Raw genomic sequence first — 21,233 nt, 5'->3', positions numbered from 1 at the left:
AAACTGTGTAAGGCTAGTACCCATCGGTAGACAAATGGTTTGGGTGAAAAATTGGTTATTGTATCGGAAATATGTTGAGGAACTATTGCAAAGACAGGCGAGACGCATAATAGTTTCTATGTCCAGTGTTTTGTAGTCCATTTGGTCATTATTATCTTTTAATTTCCTTTGAAGAGCCAGTTCACATTTTTGATATTACAAGATGTATATATAGAAATGGCATCGAAACTGGCCAAAAAAGTATCTTGTTTTATATCAAAGTCTTTTAATCTTTCAACAAGGTGAACTGAATTTTTAATATATGAAATTTGCGTTTGCATAAGGGGGTGAAAAAGTGTTGACAGCCGTTTTCCAAATCTGGCAATCTTGCTATATGAAGCCACAATTGGGCGTAGAGAAACTCCATCTTTGCTGATTTTTGGGAGACCTTAAAATTTAGGAGCGGAACAACCTTTAGGGGAAAATAATTTATGCATTTTTGGATTAATAAGTCTTTCAGCTTGCAAAATTCCTAGCTCCTTTCGTACTACACGGGTGAACTTATCGGTGTGGTCTGAATCTATGAGCTTGTAAGTAAGAGTTTCGGAAAAAATATCTGTAACCTTTTCATTATATTAAGTTTTATCAAGGATAACAATTTTATTTCCTTTATCAGCCCTGGTAATAATGATGTGTGGGTCTTTTCTTAAATTCTTGAGAATCTTCGTTTCCTGATTTTTTTTAGCTTGAGGAATACGGATTGAAATCAAGAATATTCTTAACCACCTCACTCGTTTCTTGAAATAAATCTCGATTTTTCCACAGCACCACGTAAACCAAATATACCCGCCTCCACGTTGGAGACTATCTCTGAGAAATTCACTTGTGATTGAGGTAGGCAAAATTTAGGTCCCTTAGACAAAACATATGGCTCCTTCCGGTTTAAGAACTTTAGAAGCGAAGTTCTCAATGGCCGGACCAGAACAGAATCTAGGAAGAATTATATCTGGAATTCTGAAATTTTTCGTATTCTAGTTTTTCAAACTTTTCTGATAAACAGACCTTAGTCATATAAAAGGGGTGGCGGAAAGTATTTTGAACTATTCTAGAAATCTGCTGAAAATTGGTCGGCGAAAGGTTTTGCTATAGAAAAAGTCGAGTTTTTGAAATTTTATTACTAAGAAAGTAAAATATTGTGCAAACAAAGAATCTCTGATAATAATCTACCTGGAAGTCGATTAGCCTTTAAGGTTAGACTTGTGTTTTTTATTCAGTTACACTTTCACTGTTACTCAGAAAGGGTCATCGTATTTTAGTTGGGTTATCTTCTAAGGTTTGGTTTTTTATATTTTCGTCAGTTTTATTCTGCACTAAGGACGGTCAAGCAGAGGTCTTGATCGAAATATTTGCATAATTTTTCAAATTTTTACTGGCTGTTTATTGTCCTCGTTTTCTTCCTTTCATCGTGATTTTATGTTTTATCATGATTAGCCAGTGTGGACTCAGAAAATATTTACAGTTTCTGTCATAAAAATGTTTCAACAATCGTACTTTAACAGTTGTATCACTCGTGCACACTATCTCAGCGACTCTACCATAAGAATCACTGTGGGAAAAAAAAGTTAATAGCTCATCTGGCAGCGTAACAAAGAGATCTGAGTGAGCGTAACCATGATCCATAAAGTAAAATCAGTCACGAAAAGATCAGAGCAAAAGAAATTTACGAGTAACTGGTGCCAAAATTTTATAATTCAGTGTTAACCCATTTATATATCCTAAAACTAATAAGAAAGATTTTGTGAACAACCTTTTTTTCCGGCCTAATTTGAAGATATTTTGTTTTTTGAGTTATCAGAATAAAATCCCTATAATAATAACTAAAAGCACTTGGTGACTAGGAATACGTAGTATTAAGCCACAAAGAAGTATTAAGCTTCATTCAAAAGTATTACCATGTTTAAAAACTTGAAAAATAGCCCGGTAGCATTAAAAATCACTAAGAAATAAATTATCAAATATATTTAGATGCTTAGGTATTTAAATACTTTTGCAGCATCTACTTACATAAAAGAGAAACCATGGTAAATCCCTGAAGGCATTCACTGTGCCGTACCTAATTGGTGTAACGAATTGATTGTTTAAGCTCAACATTAAAATTTATAATCACCACCTTTTTTTCAATCAGCCATTAGACGATTAAGGGCTGGATGCACATAACTTTTTTCGCCATACATTTCAACACTACGTGGGCAAACGATAGTGGTAGAAAAAGAGTACCCTTTGCGCGAGATTATCAAAGCTAAAGATAATGGACAACAGTAGTCAGCTGCAAAATATGAATAGGTGCATAATTGATCTCTGCTTAGGTCTTCTGATTTTCCTGTTGAAGGGAAGGAAACAATCGAGGATTGAAACACCTCAGGAAGAATATTTTTCTTATGATCACTATGAAATTCGGTACTGTTATCATAAATCGGCACTAAAAGCAATAAATTTTTTCAACTCGAATCGCTACCATTTTCTTTGTAATTTAGTGCCTAAAAAAAGCTACGTGTATCCGACTTTAAAAGTTTGTTTGCCTTAATTGCTACAAATCACACTTCTGAGTGAAATTATGGTCCTGGATTTCAATTGTTTCCTCACTTCAGTTCCAGGTGTTGGAGGTGTTCAGCCCTCAGTTATTTCTTAGGAAGTGTCTTTTAGACTGCGATCTATTACATTAAATGTTTCGAAATGTGTATTTTCACCTCTAACATTTAAGGAAGAAATTGAGATAAAAAAGAGGTAGCCTATAGAGGTAAAATGGGGTCAAAAAAAGATAAAAGTTTGAAGAAAAAGAAACATCGAAGCCGTAGCAGGTACGTCATTTTTTTGTCATTCTATAATATTTTGGTTGCGAAGGATTTAAGAAGATCTGAAAAGTCCTAGTTATTTAAGTAACCCCTTCATCTTGGGGTCATATAATAGGCTGTCAAGTAGGCCTACTGCTTGCAGAGCTATCACTAGCCAAAATGTTTGGGAGTTGGGGAGTCAATGGACTTTACTGACTGGCTGGTAATTTTATTAACTGATTTGGGTGATATATCTCTTGATATCCGCTCTCATCCTATAGATGTAGCCTAAAGGGTGCGATAGGCTATTATGATATATAAGCTCCTGAATTCTAACTCTCCATTAAATAAACCATTTCAAATTGACCAATCTGCTAGAACTAGAGGACACAGTTGGAAACTATATCAGAATAGAGCTACCACTAGACTATGCCATAACTTCTTCACTAATAGAATAGTGTGTTTGTGGAATTCACTCACCAAAGAAACAGTCACTACCCCTAGTACTGCTGCCATTAAAAGAGCTGTTAATAGAGAATGGTCATCAAAGCTATGACAAACTGAGTGGGATAGGCCTACTGTTAAGATGTCCAACCATTGTCATCACTAACCAGTGATTCTACAGGATTTAATCCTTATTTTGCTAGACAATGCAATTTAAGGTAATTGAGGATATGGCTATTTAAATTGCTCCTTATTTATTGACTTGGATCAATTTTCAGTTTATTGTACATCATTAAAGTCCATCAGCGCATTTGCTGGTAAAATTCTAGTTTAGCTACTTTTTGCCATCTTGGAAAGGGGTTAGGTTAAGAAAATGAAGTGGTAAATTTCTAGGTGACACTATAATTTAGCTAAGATAAAAGTGAAAATGCCATTTGATGCCTTTTGCATGCTCTTTTGTAATTCAATAATTGCTGCTTGGGGTAGTTGCGTCTTAAACTATTAAAGGGGCCCCAAAGGTATTTCATTTTTGTAACCACACAAAGAAGTTATCAACACTAGTTAAGTTATTGTTATTAAAAAAGTTATAAAACCCTCTAGAGGGAGTGTTATTAAAAGCTAAGTTATTAAAACCTTGCAAAATAGATCTTCTGCTTAAATTAAGCACAAGAAAACTGTTTTTAGCTTCACAACTTTGCTCAATTCCAATTTATGAGGTTTCAAAGATCTGTAAATATATATCCTAAATTTAGAAAAAAAAATCCCATTGATATGGCTTAAAATTCTACTCAAATAATAAGAATGGCATTTTTAGAACTAAAACCAGTGAAAAAGAAACTGATAACTGAAAATTAAGGTAAAATGTTGTTTTGTCAAAATTTCAATAGGTAATGGACCTGTCAAAAATTCAAATTTCAAAGACTTAGAAATAAGAAGAGAGTTAACATAGAAGCTTGGTAATGCCTTCACAAAGGATGTTTTTTTTTGGCCCTGGATTCACCCCTGAAAGTTTCATTTTCCTAACCTAACCCCTTTCCAAGTATTTCATAAATTAAAAAAAAAAAAAAAAAAAACAATTGATATAGATTAAAATTCTACTCAAATAACAGGAATTTTATTTTCATAACTGAAACCAGAGAAAAAGAAGCTGAAAACTGAAAATGAATATAAAATGTTTTTTTTTGTTGAAATTTCAATAGCTATAGACCTGTGAAGTAGGCAAATTTCTAACACTTTTAAATCAGAAGAGAGTTAACATGGAAGCTTGGCAATACCTTCCTGGAGTATGTTTTTGGCCCTAGATTCATTAATGAAAGTTTCATTTTTATAACCTACCTACTCTCCAAAATAGCAAAAAGTAGCTAAACTAGAATTTTACCCATTTGAATAATAAAACAAAACTTGAGGCAGTACAATAGCAGTACTTTGTTCAAATATTTTGCCAATTAACTTTTTAATGACTGGCTAAACACAATAGGGATGTTTGCTCATGTTCCCCCCATATTGGACACCCCTGGTTGCTTTTGGTAAAATTCTAGTTTGACACCTCTATAGCAAGAAACATTGGTAAAATCCTAGCATGAGGACTTCTTGCTGTCTTAGAATAGTAGTTTAGATAAGTGAATAAAACTCTCAGGAATGAATCCAAGGTCTAAATTGTATCCTAGGAAGGTATAGCCAACCTATTATGTCTATGCTTTTCTTATTTCTAGGACTTAGAAGATTAAAAAGGCCACATGACAGGTCTATATTTAGGCTACCTTAATTCTGAAAAAATAGCCTAGCCTGTCTCAATAAAATAAAAGTAGTACCATTAGGTTCCATATTTTATCAACTAGGCTATCATATACTGTTTTTGGTAACATTTTAGTTTGGCAGCTCCACAGAAGGAAAAATCTTATTAAAAAGAAAGTAAATGGCAGTGAAGACCACACTGCCTTTCCTTCATAAACAATAAGTAGAACAACAGGGAAATTTTTATACAAGACAGTGGAATGCAACTTTAAATAAATATTTCAACTCTATATTCAAGGGCGTCCTCAGCAAAACAAACAAAGAAAAAAAAAGTCCTGGTTTGACTTCCTTGAAGTAATGATGCTAGGGCTGTTTTGAAAATTTAAAAAACTTTTTTCAGTTTTAAAGATCACATTTTAATGTGAGTTTCTTTTATATTGGTTTGTTCTTCATTTGTTTTGTTGAGGACAACCCTTAGATATAGGGTTGAAATATTAATTTAAAGTTGCATTCCACTGTCTTGTATAAAAAAAAATCACTGTTGTTCTGCTTATTGTTTAAAATGAAAGTAATAGTCAACTGTTAAAATTTTAGACAATTTTATGAACCTGCTTACATAGAGACAAGGTTAACACTGCTCAATACTATTTTTTATGCTTTTTCAATAACAATCATTTCACTTGCAAATGCAATTTAAGGCCCTTAAATGGACCTTGAGTGACTTCCAATTCCTGTTAATATTTGATAGGAGTCATGACAATAAATAGTACCAAATAGTACCATTATATTCCTTATTTTATACTCCTTTTGATTGTGATTTTAAAAATCATAATTAGGATTTTATATAAAAATATGATTATAATTTTAAGCCTAATCTGATTCAAATATCTTGGCTGAAATTTATCTTCCCTGAACATGGACAATAGGCTCATAATCTTAGATATGATGTATATAGGTTTAAATAGTTAACATTATCTGATAATTTACACTAGACTAGTTGAGATTGGTTGACTAAAATCTTGAAATTTTTTTAATTTTGCTATGCTGATTTGACAATAGTTACCCCTACAGCCAGGGGCATACTGAGGCTCATTTTATTGGGGGGGGGCAATCTTTGAACATTTTACCAAATTACTACCTGATTTATGCCAAATTTTCTGCAGAAATCAAGAATTTTGCTAAATTTTGGCCAATTTTGCTAAATTGAATACCAAAAAAGTTGGGGGGGTGCCCCTCCCCCCAATTCTCCAAGATAGTGTTCAAGCTTAGGCTTCCAAGATTAGGCTTCACTAGTGACTATCAGTAAATTGAAAATATTCAGCATTGTTTATGACTAAGATGAAAACTGCTGAAATTCTTACTTACAATTTGCAGCAAATTTCAATTCCAGTTGAAACTTGATTTCAATTCACATTTTCATATTTCTTTCCATTTTCATTTTCAACTTGAAATTATTTGTAAATGATAACATTTTTTGCTGTAATAATTCATAATGGTGTTTTCTTTGTTCTTCAGCTGCATTCTGATACTAAAAAAAAGCAACTATTCAATACAAAAATAACTGTTTTGCCTATTCTTGGCAGCAGTATGAAGGTTTAGATAGCAAATACTATTTTATTTTTATTTTTTAATTTACATGAATTTTTATTTTTTTAATTACAGCTAAAAAAAAGGAAATGGTGCTTTGATGAATTATTTAATACCCTAGTCTGCAAATTCTGTTGCTTTAAAATAACTTGAAAATATTTATGAAAAAAAACTTAGTTGTTTGAAACTTACTGCATATTATAAAGTATGAATTTCATCAGTAGTCTTTCCTTTAGTTTTCTTTTTTATAGCCATGGGCCTTATTGGGACCATTAGGGAGAGATGAGTTCCATTGCCACAAATGCAAATATGAATATCAGAAAAAGCATAAAACAAGAAATCAAAGTGATACTTTTTCATTCACTTGTATCCTTTGGAAGAGTCCTGACTACAGTGCTACTGGGATTATTAGGCTGTATTCCTAATGAGTATAAAATTGTATACTTTTTTTTGGTAATCATAGGCTACTCATTCATTCCCAGTTTGAAGAAGAAAATATCCAAAAATTTAAGCAAGAAAAAACAGGTTTTAATTTTAATAAAGCAGTGAAACAATACATAATAACAAATAAACACTTAATTAAAATATACTCCAAATATTTTGGCGGACGCACGTCCAGGAGCCTTTCTCAATGGAAAAAAGAAAAAACAAAAAAATGTTCTTTTAAAATATAACACACTTAGAAATATTTAACACAATAAACAAAAGCAAATGTCCATATTGATACCATGTGTCACTCTCCTCTTACTATCAATGTATAAATGGAAATATATCAAAACTTAAAGAATTTATTCTTTAATATAATTATCAATATAGAGTGATACACTCTATGTTGACCTTTATTGTTTGTTCAAGTAAATATATTCTTCACTTTGTGATAGATTTCCATTTATGCATTGATTGTAAAAGGAGAGTGACACAGGTATCAATATAGACATTTTTGCTTTTGTTTATTGTGTTAAATACACCAGTGCTGGAAGTTTTGTTTAATATGTGAGTTTCTTTCCTACTTATTTATTTATATATTTTTTTTCTCTCTCCCTTTTTATTTTTTCTTTGTTCTTCTATAATTAGAGAGTCAAAAGAAGTAATGAAGTCAATGAAAGTGACAAACAGGGTAAATGATATCTGTTGTACTTTTTCTGGATGAGCTGGATCATGAGTATCTGCTCTGGAAGCCCCTCCCTTGTCTGAGACCTGCCAGTTCAGGACAGATTAACTTTTCCTGTGCGTCTTTAAATTTATTTAAAAGAATGTTGCAGAAGATTTTCAATATATTGTCAATTAAGGAGATGACTCCATAGTTTCCACAAACAGGCTTATCTAGGTTTTAATTGGCCGGAAGAAGGACTGGTACATTCCAGTCGTTTGGGAAAGTCTTTGCCATCCATGCTTGTACAACTAGCAGGTTAGGTACAAATAGAGAAACATACAAATCCTTGCACATTTCAGAAGGGATCTCATACTCTCTTGGCGTCTTATTATTCTATATACACTTAAGAACTTCAGTACTTTTGTGATGTTTGGTGAGTCCAAATAAATATAATAAGGCTCCCTATTAATAGCCTAGAAAGAAGGCAGATCACATGGGGCTTTGATGGGGTTCGCCAATCTTCTGTCCCAATCTGAAAGAAGTGACCTGTTTTTTGATGCTTTGCCTAGTGGCTATAAGTTAGTCGATAAAGATAAACAGTTTACCGACATTCATATCCATTATGGCTCTAAATCAAACCTTGATCATATTATAGTTTCAAGTGTATCTTTCGTGGTTCCTCTTGTGATTGTTTTGGATGATAAAATTAAGGATGACCACTTGCCTTTAACTTGTGAAATTGAGTCACCTGCTCAACTGGCTTTTAACCGTTTTTCTTACCATAATAAATGGTTTGATAAGCCAAATTGGAAACAAGTAAATTCTGAAGTTTATTTGTATGTTCTTTGCTTGTTGTTATCAAGCCTGAAAGTGCCTTTTCACCTTTTACAAACCTCTGTAAGGTCACCGATAGCTCAGATTGATTTAAATTGTTACTATTACCAGATCGTGCATTGTTTGAAGTCAGCTGCTTCAGTTTCAGTTCCTGTTGAATGTGTTAGATTTTGCACCAGAAAACCGTTATGGAATGTGTGCCCAGAAGTGCCCTAAACAATGTGCAAAGTTTTGGCTTTGCCTTTGGATTGCTTGTGGTTGGCCCAAGTCTGGTGAAGTATTTAAACTTAAGCAAAGTTCGAAACATGAGTTTAGATCTTCTTTGTATCAAGCCTGCCTGAATGGTTTGGATGGCCCCTCGGATCGGAAGTCTTGGTCCAATGTAATTAATAGCAGCAAGTGTGTGCCTGCTACCGTTTCGATTATCAAAATCAATGATTTTGTTGCTCATTTTACTCGTGTTTTTTCTACATTTAATCATTCTATCCAGTCCATGTTTTCTTCCTTATTACATAATACTGTTCCCCGAGTTCTTTGGCAAGTCCATATATAGTCAATATTTAGTGGGGATGTCTATTGGGCTTTTAAGAATGTTAAGAAATCAAGTGCTTCTGATATGAATGGTCTGCGTTACAATCACTTCACCATTAAGTGTCCATTATTGTTAACACATATTCAGCTCCTGTTCCAGATGTGTTTAGCCCAGTTGTTAGTTCCAGATAGTTTTTTTTTTCGGGAATCGTAACATCAGTTTTGAAAAAGGGAAAGGACGCAGATCAGTGTTCCAGTTATCAACCAATTACAGTGTCCTGTGTCATGAGCAAGCTGTTGGAGTATGTCGTATTACCTGAAGTTTTGACTAAATGGGATTTTTCTGATTATCAAGTTGGGTTCAGAGCCGGTTTTGGTTGTTCTCAAGCCCATCATATACAATCACCCACAACCCTCAGGGCAAGGGTTTTAAGTTATGCCCTGGGGGCAAATAGGGTTTTTATAGAAGACGGTGTTGTAAAAACTTGAAAAAGCGTTCATATGATTGAAAGTTCCAAGGGATAGGGCCCTTTTTAATGGTTGGTAGTAACTGGAGGCAACTAACCCCCCTTTCACGCCCACCTTTTCTCCTGATACATCCAATCAAAACTTTAGAATAGCAGTTCTGTTAGCCAGGGTATTAGAGTATAGAAGTTAGGTTTTTGGGCGGGAAAGATCCCTCGCAGCCCTTAGGGCACGAGTTTTAAGTTAAGAATTCTCCGAAACCTTCCCATTATTTCTTATGGAAGGGATGCTCGTATAAACTTTAGAGAGGGCTCATTTGATTGAAAATTGAAATTTCTTGTCAAAAGAGATTGGAGGGTAACTAGCCCCCCCCCCCCGCTCCTCCACGCCCTAAATGCATCAGATAAAAATTTTGAGATAGACATTTTGTTAAAATAGTTCAAAGTTCTGATAACAAAAACTCCGGTGTCAACACAGCCCACCAGGGCCTGGGGGTAGGCGTTGTAAGATATGACCTGGGGCATAACTTATTAAGGGGGGTTTATAACTTATGGGAAGAGGTTTTGTATGGGAAGAACACATAGGATATCTATTATAATTATCCAATTATAAGGTTAAAATACATACTCTGTGATAGATGTAAAATTGCTTTGGCACACAAAATCCTATTAAGGTTAATTCCAAACAGTTGTGATCCCTTTGTGTCGGCAAGTGAAATGGTCTAAACCCCCCTATTGGTGCTATTTTTCAATCCATTCAATGTCGTCAATCGCTGTCCACAAGTTATGCAAGCTGTCTATTGTTCATATATAAGGTTTTTATCAAAGAGTTAATTGTATAGACTTTGAAAAAAGCCTCATTTGATTTAAATTGAAAGTTCTAGATCTATTTTTTAAAGTCAAGAATAATCGGACAGTAAGCCCCCCCCCCCCCGCCATAAAAACTTGAAACTTTTTGCAATCAAAAACGAACAAAAATTAATTAAAAAAAATTTCTGAAAAATAAGTTTTTAAAAGAAAAGTAAAGACGATTTTAAACTTAAGCTCAGGAGATACAAGTACCTGTTAAAATTCAAACTCAGAACGACCAGGAATTACTATTGAAGAATAAATGAAACCCAAAACGAACAGAAATTAAATAAACAATCATAGCAAAAGACATACAACAAGTGATTATATAAATGAATAAATAGATCTTAAAGCGAGTAATGCTTAGATTAAATATGAAAATCAAGCTTAAAACGAAAACAAATATTTTGCTATTAAAGTATAAATGAAACTTAAAACGAACATAAATTAAATAAACAATCAATGTGAACAAACATACAATATATATTAATGTAAATGAATAAATAAATCTTAAAACGAGTGAAACTTAAATTGATTATGCAAATCAAGTTTGAATCGAATAAAAATAACTATAAACAAGAGTTTGGGTATCGCCTCACTGAAGAAGCCCAAAACCTACTGCGTCATTGGCGCTTTACTGAAAACGAATTATATTACAAATGTTTTTCTTTTGTACTTAATATTGAAAATAAATATTAAAATTACAGTAAAATTTTTAACTGATGAGCTTTTAGCAATTAATATCATTATGCATCAAATATTCAGTTTAATTTATTAGTTCTTTTCAAGATTGGTCTAGACAAATATAGTTTCACTACAAACAAAATTTGGATACTGCCCCCTTCTTTAACTGTAAAAACCTAAAGCCTTCTGCGTCATTGGTGCTTCACTGAAAACGAATTACTCGTATATTACAAATTTATTCTTTTCTAGTTCTTACAGCATTGAAAATGAAAATAAAAATTACAGTAAAAAAAATCTTGAACTGATGGATCTTTCAACAATTAATATCATTATATATCTAATATTCAATTTTATTTTGTTTATACTTTCCAAGACTGTTCAAGACTCATATAGTTTTGCCATTTTTTAACTCTGCCATTTTTTCTAACTAATCGTGTTAGTTTGTTATGAAAACATTCTATGGCTTCTAGGCATTTCTATTTGAGCGGAAAACTGCACCTGAAACTTTGTGGAACATGCATTTTCTTGCATGAAACACCAAAATATAATAAAATGTCAAGTTTCGGAGTGTTCCACCACTTGCAAGCAAGTGCCATTGGTATTTTTGAATTCGCATGGTCAATTTAGGGGGTGGAGGGTAGGCTAATTCTCGTAGCAGGCCCGTTCCGTGGTGGTATGGTTCACATTTTCAACACCTGGCATCCGGACTATCATATAATCTACCAAGCATACAACTACCCCAAATCAGTATCAATAAATAAATGAAACCCAAAACGAACAAAAATTAAGATAAATATTAGAGTCAAACTCAAAACGAGCATAAATTAATATGAGTAGGGTTCAAAACCCCTATGCTTTCTTAAAGCCAGAATATAATTTGTACTTTACTGAAAAAAAAATTCAAATGACTTTACTGAAAAAAATGTGCATTGTCAATTTAATATACATATGCTAATATTTATTCCCTAAAATCTTAATTAATTTTTGATTTCTTAAAGTTACAAAAGTGAAAACATTTCAAAGAATTGTTTTCAGTAAAGTGCCAATGACGCAGTAGGTTTTAGGCTTCTGCAGTGAGGCGATACCCAAACTCTTGTTTGTAGTTATTTTTATTCGATTCAAGCTTGATTTGCATAATCAATTTAAGTTTAACTGGTTTTAACTGGTTTTATTAATTTACATTAATATATATATTGTATGTTTGTTTGCATCAATTGTTTATTTAATTTAAGTAAAAAGAAGAACTAAGTTTTGTTTTATTGCTGAATTGCGTGGTGGGAATCATTTCAAGAATCTGTAGAGCTTACTTAATTTGAATTCCAGTCCTTTAAAAAACTCTTGCAATTCCAATTCTAAGTGATGTCCTTGGTATTTACCAAAGAGGGACTATTCAAAACCCCAATACACAATTTAAAGCTATTCAATATAATTTCCTTCTGTGGAAGTAATTTCCCTAAAAATTAACCTTGTACACTGCTGAATGGAAATTTTTTTACTTAATTATTTATATTATTCAAGCCTGGGAGTAAGCATGTACTAGATATGTAAAGCCTGTAAACCATTGTAATTTTCTGGTTTGTTATGTAGGCCAAAGTAGATAATAAATTTTCTATCAAATGCTGTTAAAGAACGTAACTACTAGTTATCAGCACTCAACAACATAGTTTTGGTTTCAATTAAAAATAGTTTACTTGCTGTCTACTTAACTTATGTGAATATTAAATAAAAAAAAAACAAGTTTTTTAAGCTAAAAGTAAGGAGCGACATTAAAACTTAAAACGAACAGAAATTATTCCGTATATGAAAGGGGCTGTCCCCTCCTCAACGCCTCGCTCTTTACGCTAAAGTTTGACTGTCTCACAACTTTTATTTTTTAAAACAATAAAAAACTTTATCGTAAAGAGACATCCCTCCTCAACGCCTCGCTCTTTACGCTAATGTGTTTTATTGTTTTAAAAAATAAAGCTGTGAGACAGAGAAATGACCCCTTAATCACAAAGGCCGTTAATTAGAATAAATAGCTCTTATGAAAGTACTACAAAATCTTTGGCTTGAAGAGCGAGGCATTGACTAGAAGGTGAACCCAATCATATAGCTAATATTTTTTTGTTCGTTTTAACTTTTGATATTGCTCCTTACTTTCAGTTGAAAAACTTGTTTTTTTATTTTTAACTTCTGATTTTCATTTAAATAATGATGGGAAATCTGGCGCCTCCTTAATAGCACTGTCCCTTCCCCCCAGAAGACTGCCTTCATGAAAAGATCCTCCCATATAACCCCCGACCCACCCCCACCCCCCACTACCAGAAAAAAATTCCCCTGAAAACTTCTGTATACTTCCCAATAACCAATACTATATGTTAAAATTGGGTAAAGCTCCTAACTTTCAGCCCTTCCCCTAGGGGGCATCAAGGTATTAAGTCATCCTAAAAGACATAGTTAAAATATTTTCGACCATGCTGAACAAAATGGACATCTCAAAATTTTGATCGGGTGACTTTGGGAAAAAAATAGGTGTGGGAGGGGGCTTGGTTGCCCTCCATTTTTTTCGGTCACTGAAAAAGGGCACCAGAACTTTTAATTTCCGTTCCAATGAGCCCTCCCACGATATTCTAGGACCACTGGGTCGATACGATCACCCCTGGGAAAAAAACAAAAAAAAACACGCATCAGTGATCTTTCTTCTGGCAAGAAATGGAAAATTCTAAATTTTATAGATAGGAGCTTGAAACCTCTACAGTAGGGTTCTCTGATACGCTGAATATGATGGTGTGATTTTCATTAAGGTTCTATAACTTTTAGGGGGTCTTTCCCCCTTTTTTCGAAAATCAGCCAATTTTTTTCAGGCGCTTAACTTTTGATAGGTAAGATTAAACTTGATGAAACTTATATATTTGAAATCAAAATTAAAATATGATTGTTGTGATGTATCTATTGGTATCAAAATTCCGTTTTTTAGAGTTTCGGTTACCATTGAGCCGGGTTGCTCCTTACTTACAGTTTGTTACCACGAACTGTTTGATATACCATGGTAAAATGTTCATGATTTTAAAAGTTTGCAACTTCTATATAAAAAAAGATTGCCATCTAGTTTATGATTGATGTCATAAGAGGTCCACATACTCTTATTCACAAAAAAAATAAAAAATAAAAATTGGTATTATTATTATTATTGCCTGTCCAAAAAAGGGTACATAGATGGAGTAATCACTTAAGTAACAAAAAGACATGAGAGAGAAAAAACACACACACACACATTGAAATCCAAATATATCACAAAAAAAAATTAATTGCATAGGCCTACATTATATTAATACAAACAAACTACTGTGAATAAATTGGTGACCATGGAGGATTAAACTTACTTGGAAAACGGGATATAGATTTATTAAATCTAATGTTAGGGTCAGCTAGCATGGGCGTAGGCAGCATATAGTCTAGGGGGGCAGTCGATAGTGTGAGGGCGGGGATTGTACCAGCTGCTTGACCAACTATATGCTTTTTCAGCCATATATGATGAAAATTTTAAATTCTAGGGGGGGCAGCTGCCCCCCCCCCCTTCCGACGCCCATGTCAGCTAGCTTATACAAATGAATGATTTTATGGTTTCTTGTCCAAGGGGGCAAATGTAAAAGATATTTAGCAAATATGAAGAAGAGGGATTGTAGGTGCTTTTTATCTGTAACTGTAAAAAAAATGCAGAAAGGAGCAATGTAAAGCAGATGTGGAAGGGTTATGGCTGGTATTTAATGTGCTGGTTAAAAGGTAGCATGCTGGTAGTATTTACAGTACCTTAAAGGGTACTTAGTTTAGTCTATTAAAATGTCAGAGGAGAAAATTATGACATTTTAATAAATATTATAGACTCCCTGCCAAACTCTTCACTGTTCTTTTTACTTGAAGAAGAATAGAATTTCATTTTAAAGGCAGATTCATGGGAGCAGGAAAAAAGAACAATAACATTAAGCATCCCCTACTTGTATCTGGTATCCAACTTGAAGATGATAGCAAAAAAGCTGAAGCACTTGCTGACATCTACCAACAGAAATTTGCCCACAAAGAAGAGTTAAAGCAAAGGCACAATGAAAGATTAAATTTTAAGATTAAAGATTAAAGATTAAAATAAAGATTAGTGAATTCGTTTTTAGGGACCATTAGATGAGCTAGAAGTTTAAGGGTATGGTGGAGTGCAATTTCCTTCTCATCTACAACTGAGCAGAGGTTTCTGTTCCATCTACTGGAGTATTTCTATACTCAAGAAAGGCATTGCTGATTTTACTTTTGCAAAAACGTGTCTTTCTTATTATTTTTTTTTGCTGTGTCATCAACCTTTTCTGCCAAACCATATAACTGGGCATGATATGGACTTGACAGTCTCTGTTCTACTGGCCACTTCTCAGTTAAGTCTGAGAATATAGAAGAGGTAAAACATGGGCTATTATCTGAAGTTATTATGCAAGGGATGTCATATCTTGCATAATTGTCCTTTAGCTGGGATATGACCTGCTGGGAGGATGTGTTTTTTCCTAGATGATCAACCTTAAAGAATCAACTATAATAGTCAACCATAACCAGAAAGTGGTTTCCTTCTAGACAGAACAAATCTACTTCAATTTATTCCCATGGGTGGTTGGGTTTGGAAGGCTCTTTCTGATTGCTCCTTTGGAATGTTTGGCAGACTGGGCAACTTTTGACATATTATTCAATACTCTTGGTCATACCTGGTCAATAGACAATTGTCCTAGCCCTTTGCTTGTATTTTTTTCAATAACAACAATACCAAGGTGAGAGACATGCATACTTTTCGTAATGTTGAGATGAAGACTCTGGGGACCAAGCAATTTCCTTTGTGAATTATTCCATCAACAACTACGAGTTCATGTCTGGAATTGAAATGCTGCAATATGAAAGCTGGTGTCTGGACTTTAGTTGATGGCTAGCCTGACTTGATTGTGTCTGCAAGGCTCACTAAGGAAGGGTCTAATAGTGTTCCATTTTTCTTTTCAAGTAGCCTTACAGGACTTCTGGGAACAAGGCCATTAAAGAATGAATATATGCCTCTATTTCTTTTTGGAGATTTTTTTCTTGGCCTTGAAGGTAGACTTCTACCTTCTTTTGGTTGATGAGGAGAGGATGGCATATCTTCAGATTTGGTAAAAAGGTTGTCTGATGATTCATTGATAGTAAGGATGCATTTTATCAGCTGCAACTTGTGACTTGCAAAAAATTCCAATATTGATGGGGGGGGGGCTACATCTACCATAAGCAAACTTCATTATTGTTAGAGAAAAGGAGCTGGCATATACTGGGATTTTTTGGAGACAGAAACTAGTAAGAATTTGGCAGGTAGGATGGAGTGAGGGATTGTGCCTAATTTTATCAAGTAGGGACTTTGTTAGGATGTTTGCTTGAGCCACAGTAGGACTATCTATTATAAATCTGACATTGAGTTGTTGGTTAAGTTGAAGAACAGAATATTGTTTATCATCTGTATCTAGCATGGAAATCTTGTGAATGTAGAGTTCATCTTCTTTACAGCTTCGATCATGGTAGTTTGCTTGACTCGGTTGAATTGATAGTTTTCTTGCCACCTCTGCATATTTTGGTAAAAAGCTTCAATTTGTTGTATTTGCTGCAGAGTTTTCATTTTGCAGGACATTCATGCATGGGAGAATATTTCTCACCACAGAGATAGCAGTCTTGCCTTCTCGCCTTGATAGTTCTTGCAGATGTTTTAGGTTGTTTGCTAATTTGTAATAAGTCAATTTCTTGCTTGAACTGTTCTTTATTGCTTGATGTTGATACTGCTGACATTGATTTAAGTTATGACTTGGTTTCTGTGTGGGCTCAAGTGGTGGTGGTTGCTTGAGTAATAGCTAATGCTCATCCCATTTGCAGTAATTTTTATGCATCTCTTGTGAATTTATTCCATAAATCAGCCTGTCTTGGACCATTTTGTCACATATTTCTGAACTTAATAAAAGCCATTAAAAAAGGCAACAACTCAAATTATAAGTTGTAAAGAAGTTTGGAAATAATGGGTTCTAGATAAGAAGTTTTGAAACTGACCACCAAACTAAGAGTTGACAGAATTGCTATAGAGGTACAGGATTTTGTAATACCCACTTCCTTGTTTTTAAACGGGACCTGCGGTCAGGGTATAAAGTATATATATATGCCAGTTTTTGCAATAACGCGTCGTAATCTTTGAACTAATTTTTATTATGATTGAATTTTGGATTGTTTCGATATAGTACGTGCTACGTGATTTTCTTATATATTTTATGTACTAGTTATGATCAATTGTGAGTTTAAGTCCTTTACTGTTGCCTGCTGTAAAGTTTAACAAAAGTTATCGTATTATACCAAACCTCTCTATACAACATTATTTAAGCTTCTTGTCAATACTCAGTATGTAAGCTTCAGATGATCAGTCAGGCCGAACCTAAGGGCACGCTACCCTAGTTTCAATCACCTTAGGACTGTAACCATACCCTCTCCAAGGGTCAGAATTACACCCACATAAAGTTACTTTTCAACAACATATTTTTTCTACAGTTTCAAGGTCATTCTGATCAAGTTTGTGGAAAAGGCAACATGAGAAGATGGGATTCAAGGATTGGCTAAAACATTCATCAAACTTCTTTATGTAGCCTATACTATGATGTGGTTCTTTTTACCCTCAGCAAGAGACCATTTGCTAAAAATATTGCGTTGTTTTTCACCTAGCCATTTTAATGGAAATGAACAGTCTGTTTTCCACTCAATTCGTCTTAAAACACTAGTTTTGCATGACTTTTGAATCTATCCAAAGCATCCTTGAAGTTCTCTACTTTCCGATTGACCTGGGGTAAGGGATAGTTGATTACATCATTCTGACACCATGGAAAAATTTCTTTTTTTTTTGATGATTAAGCAGTGTAATTAAAACCTAGTTTACAATATTCTGCAATACAATGAAAACTGTAAGCAAAGCACAGGCAATATTCATATCATATCACATGCAAATACAGGGACATGTCACAGATGTACTTTCTAAACTGTGTCTGCTTTACAACCCTTGGAGTCTAGATATTTTTCCACTCTTAGAGTATCCTTTAGAGACAAAATTTGAAGTTCCAGTTGAGTTGGTGGACTCACTTCAGCTGGATGCTTTGGAGAATGTTGTTTTTGAAGATTTTTTTTTTTTTTTTTTTCATCAAAAACAACTGCCAAAGGTAACCGCCAATGCTTAGGTAACCTTGTCAGTAACTCTTCAGAAACTGGAAAATGCAACTAAATGATAAAAAAAATAACCAGCTAGCAGAGTGTAACAGAACTGTATTTTAACAACAAAATGCTTTATTTCTTTTTTTTGTAGAAAAAGCAGGATAGTATCATCAATCAGTTAGGTACAGCAAAGGAAGCACAAGTTTAGAAATATTGGCAAAAGCTCAGACATTTTGTTGAAACCATAATATATAGTTGCAGACAACAGCTTGCCCTTGGAGCATGAAGGGCTGGCTCCAATTGTATTGGAAAACCACCTCATAATGATGGGAACTTTCAAGCTTTTCTGCAGCTGACTGCAAACATGGTGGCAAAATTCTGAATGGATATCTTATTTGTGTAGCTACAAGTGTCACATGTCTTTTTCCTACAATTCATAATAGTCTGACTGTTGTATATGGAAAATTTCTTCTTCAATCCAGACTCATACAAATAAATGCATGCCCATGCTTTTTGTTGGTTGCAGATGAGATGTTTCCAACATTGAGTGGCAATCTGTTAGCATCTGCCACATCTTTGCTGGAAACGTTCATTAGAATTTTCTTGGTTTTGTGTTAGTAATAAATTTATGGTCTCTTTGTTAATTCTTCAGTTTCTTGAAAGCCTTGAGCTTAACCTAAAAAGCTTGGCTAATCAGGGCTATAATGGAACAGCAGCAATAAGTGGCAAAATGACGATGGCAGCAAAAAAAATCTACAGAATAAAAATTATAAAAAAGAAAAAGTCAACAGATTGACATTAAAAAAGAATATTAATAAAACAATTCAAATTAACACTTGGAATGATAAAATTAGGAAGCAAAATAGTGCACATCTTGGAAATTTTACAGCCCTAGTAGTTACCTGGAAGGGACATTAAAACAATGTGACCTCTATTACACAAATATATCCATTACAATGGCTTTTGACACATCCCTTGTTGATGATAAACTTTTTGTTTACACTATTAATATTCAACTATTATTTCCTTGATAAATGAGATCAATACTGTCTAAATTATCTTAGTTTAATGCATTTGCTGACTTTTTTTGCACTAAAAAAAAATCAGGGCATACACATTTTACATTATACAAATAAAAACGGTTTTTTTAAAAGAATATTGTAACATTGATCATTTCGGTTAGGATTTAAGTCTAGGATAATCTGTTATCTGAACCAGATAGAAAAAGAAAGATTCATCTTGTATTATTTGATTGTAAAAAGTGTGCTTTAATTTCATTAGTTTCTACCTATGACGTATTTTCGCAAGCCAATTGTATATCTCTGTATTTTTGGGAGGGGCAAATAACCCTGCCGTTATAAAAACTTGATTGATTTGAAACCTCTTCTGTTGAATTTAAGATAGTAAAAAGGACAAAAAGTTTTATGAGGTACATAAGGTACCTCATACCTTCATGTTTGAGCTTGCCACTATCTAGTTTGGCTAGCTCAAATTTCAGAAAGCAGAATAAGGCTTAACGTTATTGACTTCAGTTTTATTTTTTTTAATATATGTTGTAGTTCATTTCTGCCAAAACATGCATATAACGCCAGGTTTATGGGAGGCAAGCTTTAACGCCCAAAGCTATAACGCCCAAAGCTTTATTAAGCTATAACGCCCAAAGCTTTATGGGAGGCAAGCAATTTTGTCACCCAAAAAGAAAGGCAACTTAAGCGGAAACTATGGGGAAATTGAAGAATTATGATATTTTTTTATAAGTGCCTGAGCTTGAAAAAGCCTGCTGCACAGATGGCTGTATATCACCATCTACAAATAAGGGAGGTTAAAAATCAATTTGTCTACTTACTTTTAATTTATATTTTAAGACAATATAGGCTATGCTTAAATTCGTCATGAACAGCTCAATATTTTTTGGTTTGATTTTTGGAGGGAATAAAACTTTTCTTTGTATCTGGCTCTTGCATCAGGTTATTTTAGTGTAAATGATCCCTTAAAAACTGCATAATGTTTCCACTTTATTGCATAATGTTTCCACTTTATTTGCTACTTCTAGTAAGCAGTTTTAAATTTGGCAACATTGATTTTTATCTTTTTTGCAATTCCATCATAGGGAATGTTAATCTAATTGTACGTGTGCTTTCTCTTGGTGTTTTGATGGGCTGTTTTTAATCTTTATTTTATATTTTTAATCTCTTTGCTGTCACTTGGTTAGTTAGCATTTTATCCTATATCTTAATCTCCTCCTCCTTCCTCCTGCTGCTCCATCTCTGTTTCTTCCTCTTCCTTTCGCTCATCTTTCCTCCTCTTCCTTGTTATTTATGAAGTTTCTCTTGTTTAGCCTTCTTCATGTTTTAATTAACTGGTTTAATTTATGTATAAACTTCACTAATTTTATTTGTTTTTAATCTTTTTCACATATTGGTTTTTATATTTGGTCTTTTTTAATCTTTTGACTAAATTCATTGTATTCTTCTTCGTATGGTTGTCTTCTTCTTCAGAATTTTTATTTGGGGGGGGGGGGCAAGAGGGGTCCATATCCAGAGAGTCAAGGGTATGGGTTATATAATAATTTTTTTCTCTAAATTATTGAGGGGACAACGCCTCCCCCCCCCCCCAAAAGACGCCCCTGCTTCTTCATATTGGCTGTGTCTTTTTTTAAGTGTGACTCTGAAATGCAAGTTTGGCGTTTGATAAGTCATTAAAAAAAAGATTTTATCCTTCCTTCTCTGTAATTTCTCTCCCCTTTCCTATATCTCTCTCTTCATTTAGTTAGAACAAAAATGATGAGTATCAGCCGTGAATTGTTTCAAGAGAAAATTGGTATAATTTTAAATTGTATTAAGCAGGTAGATACTAAGTAAAGCTGGAAGTTGAAACTGTTATAAAGATATGCAAGAAGAAAAATGCAAAATGCATGTATTTGTATTTTTTCTAAAGAAAAGAAAGTTTCTTTCCATGATTTAGACATCATAAAAAAAACACAACATAAAAAGC

At 33.7% G+C, this 21,233-nt stretch overlaps 1 protein-coding gene across 1 annotated transcript in view; it reads left to right on the top strand.

The window, feature by feature from the left end:
- The first annotated feature begins 2,713 nt into the window (after positions 1-2,713).
- The window catches only part of LOC148946533 (U4/U6.U5 tri-snRNP-associated protein 1), a 21,395-nt gene continuing 2,875 nt past the window's right edge, over positions 2,714-21,233 (top strand). The window contains exon 1 of the mRNA XM_089097415.1: positions 2,714-2,837. Within this exon, the coding sequence (XP_088953541.1) occupies positions 2,782-2,837 (56 nt within the window). The 5' untranslated portion in view covers positions 2,714-2,781. The remainder of the gene's footprint in view (positions 2,838-21,233) is intronic.

This window comes from Artemia sp. Qi Xiang Cuo, chromosome 11 (assembly GCF_049724085.1).
Source record: "Artemia sp. Qi Xiang Cuo chromosome 11, ASM4972408v1, whole genome shotgun sequence".
Lineage (NCBI taxonomy): Eukaryota > Metazoa > Arthropoda > Branchiopoda > Anostraca > Artemiidae > Artemia > Artemia sp. Qi Xiang Cuo.
This window is presented reverse-complemented; position numbering and strand designations above follow the sequence as displayed.